At 48.1% G+C, this 7,291-nt stretch overlaps 1 protein-coding gene across 1 annotated transcript in view; it reads left to right on the top strand.

The window, feature by feature from the left end:
* LOC111161537 (zinc finger protein 536) overlaps nucleotides 1–6,459 on the top strand; it is a 309,236-nt gene extending 302,777 nt beyond the window's left edge. Inside the window, exon 5 of the mRNA XM_022525266.1 lies at nucleotides 6,215–6,459. Within this exon, the coding sequence (XP_022380974.1) occupies nucleotides 6,215–6,459 (245 nt within the window). The remainder of the gene's footprint in view (nucleotides 1–6,214) is intronic.
* Nucleotides 6,460–7,291: the final 832 nt, after the last annotated feature.

Here is a 7,291-nt window from a genome sequence, read left to right on the forward strand (position 1 = left end):
TCCACACTGTATACATATTTATATATTATTCATAGTGGATTAAAAATGAATGTGCTCTTTACCACGGCTCTATGGCACAGTGACAATACAAATTAACGTATGATGTACTTACTTTTCACATGGCAGTGATGGGAAATGTTGATGGTCTCAAAGTGAAAGGTAGAGAGCGGGGAGTGCAGTGGGGTGGGCAGTGGGGGGCACCCAGGGCCCCAGCTGCAGACAGGGATTGGGGCTGCAGGGTTGGAAAGGCCTCCCCACTTCCCTTCTCCTGCGGAAGGAGGGCCAAGCTCCCCAGTGGGTCCTGTGAGCCTGGCTTCTACCTGGCTCCCTCACTGGGTTTCTCGTCGATCACTATGACCTCTCCCAGGCCCTTGCACTGATCCCAGGCTTCCTATCCCTGCTCCGATGGTCAGGTCTGTCCCTCTGTCTGGAGGAGCACTTCTCTTCCTTTCTTTCTCTCTCTCTCCCTCCCTCTCCCCGCTTCCTTCCTCCTTCTTCCTTCCTTCCTCCCTTCCTTTTCTTTCTTTCTCTTTTTCTCTTTCCTTCCTCCTTCTTTCCTGCCATCCATCCATCCATCCATCCATCCATCCATCCCTTCCTTTATTTGAAAAAAATACTTGCTGGATATCTATGATGTGCCAACCACTATGCTAGATGGTGAGACATGGCAATAACCAAAAAACCCTAAAAAAACAGATCCCCACAGCTCCTGCACTGTGGAGCCACCTGTTTAGTGGAGAAGATAGACGTAATTGCTTTTGTTCAGCTACTGTTGTTGGAAGCTCTCCACAGATTTTGCCCTGATGGACTTTACCAGTGAGTCTGGGGTTACAGGGCTTCCTTCTTGATGCAGAGGCAGGTGTGCTAGAGGTGACAACCACAGTAATTAAATGAAGTAGGGCAGAGAGCATTCCAGATTAGAGAATAAGAAAGGATGGAACAAAGGTCCTGTGGCAGGAAAGAGTATAAAGCATTTGGAGAACAGAGAGTCCTATATGCAGAAGGCAGCAAACTCTGGGGGGATTTGAGGGTGAAGACAGTGGGAGGACCTAGAGAGGCTCACATTCCTCTGGAGTGAGCTCTTAGAAACTCCCAGTCACCTCTACTCAATCACAGCCTACACTGCCTTGAAGCAGTGTGTCTGGTCTAGCCCTTGACTAGGTCAGGATCCGCTAGATGGGAAGATGTTTCCAGCATGCGGTCTGACCCAAAGCCCAGCCTCGCCTCCCTTTGCTGAACTTTCTCCAAGTGAAATGCAACCATTAACAACTTGTTCCTTTGGAATCTGAAGGTCGTCCAGTTTTCCAAAGCTCCCGTTCAAGGGCAAATGCCCCAAGGACAGACGATGTTGTAAGCTTTCGCTGAAGGCCCCCTGAGGCAGAGAGCACCTGCTGAATCAGTACGTTGATGAAGAACAGAGCATAGAGGCCCCTGACCCGGCTTAGACAGGCTGCCAGAAGACAACAATGAGAACAGTAAGCATGACGGTGATAGACAGCTGACATTTCTATAGCTCTGGATTCCTTCCAGACTTGACACATGATTCCCTCCCATGCTCACAACATCCTATGGTGGGAGGACTAGTCTTCCCCCTCCCCCGCCTCTGCTTTCAAGCCGTGGGAACGGAAGCCCCAAGAGATCCCATTCCTCACTCACAGCCAGACACAGAGGAAACTCAAGTTTGGGTTCAGTAGCCTCCCGGCCTCTCAAGGGACAAAACTATGCTTTGAACCCAGGCTCCTGGTCAGACTCATGCTACCGAGTGCATGGCAGGAGGACACCTGAGAGCAAAGCAAACATACCAAGCCAGGAGAGCTCCCCATCTTCATCTTGGCCAAAGGCCACTGTGGAGTGCGGGGCATCTCAGTGAAACTACCCTGGACAGAGGCCGTGGTCTCCATGCTGGTTGTTAATGGGGAAGTTTCTTCTGTCTTTGAACTTGAACCTTACCATCTTCATGGCACCTGCAGACCCAGGTGCATCGTCAACTCTATCTCTCAGGTTACCAAGGTGGCATGGCTGGTTTTTATCCCACTTAAAGGGGATGGATGGAAATTTGCAGAGTTCAAAGCTCACCAAGGGGTAGCCCTGTCACTCTGAGGGCTGCATCAGCCTCTCCTTGGGGAACCGGATGTCCTGCCTCCATGGGGAGGAAGGATTTCCCGCAAGCCCCTCCTCCACCCCAGACGGGAGTGCAGAAGCTCGCAGCAGACTTCCAGGGGCCCCTCCTGCTGCTTCTACCTGCAGATGGGCCCCTTCTTGGTCACAAATATTTGACCACCACAGCAAACTATTCCTGAGAGTTCTCGGATCCGGGGTTTTGTTCTGAAGCCCTTATTCATGGTCTCTGTCCAAAAGCTAACAGACATCGACATTACTGCATTTGTCCCAGTGCCTGGGGCTTCAAGTATACAAATATCATAGAGAAATTTGGAAGGCTTCATCCAGGTTTAGCTGGACTCAGAGACTTACCGGATTTTGAAAGTGCTTTGCATAACAACAGATTTCTGTTTGGGAGTGAATCTTCCCATCACCCAAAGACAGAGCTTTCACTTTAATTTGATCCTGGGGAGAACCCACAACCTTCTTCTGGACCTTTCAGCAAGCCACTCAGAAGGGAGTGCATGTGTGTGTACAGTGTATGTGTGTGTGTGTGTGTGTGTGTGTGTGTGTGTATCCTATCAGCACACATGGCAATCGTGGTTCTTGTAAAGATTTCATAGAATTAGGGTGTCTGAGTACTTTAGATCCAGTGGAAATTTGTTGTAAATTCAAACCGTCCAAATTCACTGTATCTTAACGTGCTCATCTTGCCATAGCTCCAAAAGGAGGATAACATACAAAATTATATGTAAAGGACTACGGAGGGTTTCAGGATCTCAGGCGTTCGCGACCATCAGGAACTACCATCATTACCGACAGCGCTTCTATCTACAAGGTATATTGCACGATCAGGATTGATGATGATCCCAATATCATACAGACTTCCTCCTACAAATGTCACATGCAGTGTTCTTGACAGCCAGGCAAGAACAGTGGAAGAACAGAAGAGCCATTTTGAATCCTGGGGACCTGAGGTGGGTTTATTAAATAAGACCACCATTCGGCCATCTTGCCCCCTACTTGGGTTAGATTCTTTGGACCATGGTACCAAGAGTTCTGGTTTTATTTTTTTTTTTAATTTTCATTTATTTATTATTCAGAGTTCTTGACTCCAGAGACTTGTCAGACCATGGTGGTAGTGTCTGTCGGTGACTTACGGCCATATGATACATAAATTGGTGAGCCACAGTAATCAGCATAGTGCGCGGTCACATGGCTGCCCGTGGCGGCACGCCAGAAGATGAAGTCTATTCCTGAGAAGAGATTTCTAGAAACCTTCAAAACGTTTCTTAGGCTTCCTGAGAACTGGTGTCTCCATTCTTCTCAGGTTCTTTGGATGACCTTCAATTAGTTCTTATGTCATTAGCTATCAACTTGGGCCATCTTTTCTCAAGAATTATTCTAGCAGGATACCATGAATCCTCTCTCACTGATCCTGGGTTAGTAATTTCATGTCTACAGGGGTGAACAACCTCTTGACTTGAGTGGTTGAATCTTGGAATCCACTTGAAACTCACTGCCCCTCACTGGCACCCAGATTCCTCCCTTCTGTCCATGCCCTAAGTCTGACATGATGAAGAATAGGGCCACTTAACATTCTTTGTTAAACTCCTAAATCCATGTTAGAAGTAGGAGGCTCGGCTCTCCTTCCCCACAAGCACACGACCTTCCCTGTCATCTGTGGGCGAAGTGACCGAGCCCTAAGGGTGGTACCAGGTAGCAGGAAGGCAGGCAGGGGAATGACACCGGTGAATCCTTCTCTCACTTGACCATCAGGTCCAGGCCCCTCCCACTGAGTGGTGGGGTTCTTGCTGCGTTTGGGTCCACAGAAGGGACAACAGCAAGTGTACTTTCCTTGGGTTTCATTTCTTCTTCACTCCAAAGTCCATAGATTTGTCAATTGGCTTTTGGCAAGTGGGAGAGTTGATCAAATTCAGCCTTGTGTTAGATGCGACAATGGAAGCAAAAGATTCAGAAACACTATCCGAAAATTTAGATTACCTTCCAAAAAAGGCAAGGTTGAAGGAAGAAGATAATGATTCAACACCACAAACAGTTCATGCCTGCTCGCCCTGTGCCAGGAAGCAGTTCCGGCCAGGAGCCCACAGCTACTCAGGGGGGAACTGATACACAGTGGCCCACAAAAGTGGCGTCCCAGTTGGGCAGAGCCTCGAAAGAAGGGAGAGCATGGAAATGGTATTTCAGGGAGATGGTCACACAGCAAGTGTGTGGAGACCTTGAGGAATGAAACCTCTTTGCAGAGACCACCCGTGGTTCGGTTCAGTGTGGATGGAGAGAGGAGGCTCCAGAGAAGCCTGGAGAGGTGGCTGGGACTGGACTTGAAGGTCCCAGTGATTTCTCAGACTGTCGGTGGCCATCCCAACCTTAAGGCAAGGAAATCACAGTGAAGCTCCTACGTTTGGAGCCCGCTCTGGTATTTCTGGGGAGGGTGAGCAGTAGGTGGGACACCTGGTAAGCTCGAAACCCTCCTGCAGGCCACCATGTTCATAGGCTGGGCAAGAGTTGGGACACACTGGACCAGCCTCTGAGCGGGGACGGGAAAGAGGAAGATTCAATGGATAGGTGAGGTTTGTCCTTGCAGACCAGTTGGCTAAGGAGGGAAGAAAGAGAGTGCTCACTCCACAAACCCACTAAGAAGGAAAGAAGATTGGAGCCCCGTGCGCCCTATGAAGTGAAAGTGACCTTCAACCCCAAATGTTTGGTTAGTCTCCAGTGTCGCAGGAACAAGACTGTTTTGCTAACTACTTAGCAGGACTTCTGCTATGATTGTTCTAGAAAAAGTGCTGAATACTATGTTTGGATGTTTCTTGGTATAAACGGTTGGGCCCATTTATTTACTAGTTTGTTTTTCTGAGCAAATGAAACCCAGCCTTGAGCCCTGACCCCTCTGGGTGCTGGGTGGGACGGCACAGACGGGCTTCCGGGAATGGCCCTTCTATGGCCTCTGAGCATCGGGGGGGAATGCAATTGTTCCCCTGGAACTTCCCAAGCCAGATGCTTTCCTGGTGGCTCAAGATGGCAGAAATGTGTGCACGTCTGCGGGGCAGCAGAACAGAAGCCTCGAGCATGGGGGACTGTGAGGATTGCCCCAAGAATCCACCTTCGGTCCTGATCGAGAGCCTGTTGAGAAACAGTTGAGGTCAAGGGTTACTATTCAAAACCTAAACTTCTTTAAAACCATACTGGCCTTGGCTGTTTGGAGAGTTTGGTTCCCGCCAGACACATTCTACTGTCTCCTCTTGAAATGCTGAGGTTCTGGAAATTCCAAGAGCTTAGACTTCTAGCTCCGCCCCCGAGACACATGGTTCTCTTAGCCCACTGCAAACACACACTCCCTCTCCCGCGTGTCATGCTCCGCTTGCTTCTCTGTAAAGAGTTGATGGGGGGGGATGAGAAAGTGAACTGGCTTAGTGCTGAGACCTGAGTCAGGATCCCAGGGGGAGGGATTTATGGCTTTTTTTGTGTGTGGAACCGGGATCAGCAAAGCACGGTCCAGGGGCCAAATCCCTCTCCTATTTTCGTACAGTCTGGCAGCTGAGGATGGTTTCTACAATTTAAATGGTTGGGGGGAGGGTGGACAGGGAAGACTAATTATTTCATCTCTCAGGGAAAGCGTACAAAATTCAAATTTCAGCATCTAAAAAGAAGTTTTGAATTTCATCACTACAACGTTGGAAATTTATTTCTTCTCTTGTCATAGAGGTACCTAACATAATACCTTTGATTTTGTGTCTTGGCATGCAAAGCCTAAAATACTGGCTATCTAACGTTTCACAGAAAAAGAAACCAGGTGTCAGGAACATTGTCTTCTGTCACCAGGAGAGCCTGCATTAAAACTGTCCCCAAGATGGGAAGATCTTACCTATTCCCAGCCAAGTTATCATTTGTCGGTAACTTATTAATTCTCCAAGTAACTTAATGTTTGTCCAAATATACTGGCTACTTTTCTGCCCTTTGCTAATATGATGTTTGCCAAGGAAGCGCAATCATACTATTGATACTATTGGTAGTAACGATGATGTCCTCTGAGCCATGGGGGCTGCTTGGGGGCCAAGTAGCAGAGCTGACCTGCCACTCTTTGTGTCCGCAGGTCACAGGCCTTTTCAGTGCCGATACTGTCCCTACAGTGCCTCTCAGAAGGGGAACCTGAAGACCCACGTCCTCTGCGTCCATCGTATGCCTTTTGACAACAGTCAGTACCCCGATCGCCGGTTCAAACGCTCCAGAGTCGACTCGGAGGCTTCTGGGAATTTCGAAGACCCCACAGCTGTCAAGGCGGGGAGCTCAGCAGAGCTAACAGAGGAGGGTTGCAAAGCCCAGGAGGAGCGTAACTGAGCAAACTGACCTGTATATTGCAATATTATTTTACACAGTTTTAAGATTATGCATCTGGTAAAAGAGTTTGCTAACTGCATTCCAAGGGGAAGAAAGAAAAATCATGTACAACCCCCCAACTAGTGTATAGAACATTTAAAAAATTTAAAAAGATATCTATATATATATATTAAAAAAAAAAAAAACACAAAAACACACTCAAAAAAAAACCCCACAAAAACAAGTCCCCAGCCCTTGAAAATGGCTGCTAAACTGTTACCCGGCAACAAGTACTTCTAAACAATGCAGGTGGAAGAGGAGTGATTTCTGAAAGGCTTGGTGTCCTCCAAGCCGGAGAAAGCTGGGGGGCTTCCAAACTCTGAAGTCGTCTTTGTCCCCCAGTCATGCTCTTAACTGAAAAATGATACCATCTAAATGATTTAGTGTTGCCTTGAAGATGGAGGGGTTGTGTTTTCATTGTTGAAAACACCTCTATAATCTGCCACCAGCTGCGGCCGTCTCCCCCCTACCCCAACCCCTAATGAGAAGTGCTGAGAGGCAGCCGCTGGTGCCAGTCAGGCTGGAGCGGTCACTGCAGAGAAAATCAATTCACGTGGTGTCCCAACTGCACTCGCGGAGAAATCCTAGCCCGCCGCGCCCACGGCTGCTGCCCAGGGCTGTGGAGGATTGCCATTTCACACGTGCATTTAAACAAACAAACAAACAAACAAACAAAAACACACACACAGCCAAATGAATCCACGGTCAGGAATTATCTGCAGACAGATGCCCATTGCAGGTTTGATGAGTAATTCCTTTTTTTTTTTTTTTTTTTTAAGATCAATTTGCAGTA

Source organism: Enhydra lutris, unplaced genomic scaffold (assembly GCF_002288905.1).
Source record: "Enhydra lutris kenyoni isolate GAN:26980312 unplaced genomic scaffold, ASM228890v2 scaffoldscaffold85, whole genome shotgun sequence".
In the NCBI taxonomy this organism is placed as follows: domain Eukaryota; kingdom Metazoa; phylum Chordata; class Mammalia; order Carnivora; family Mustelidae; genus Enhydra; species Enhydra lutris.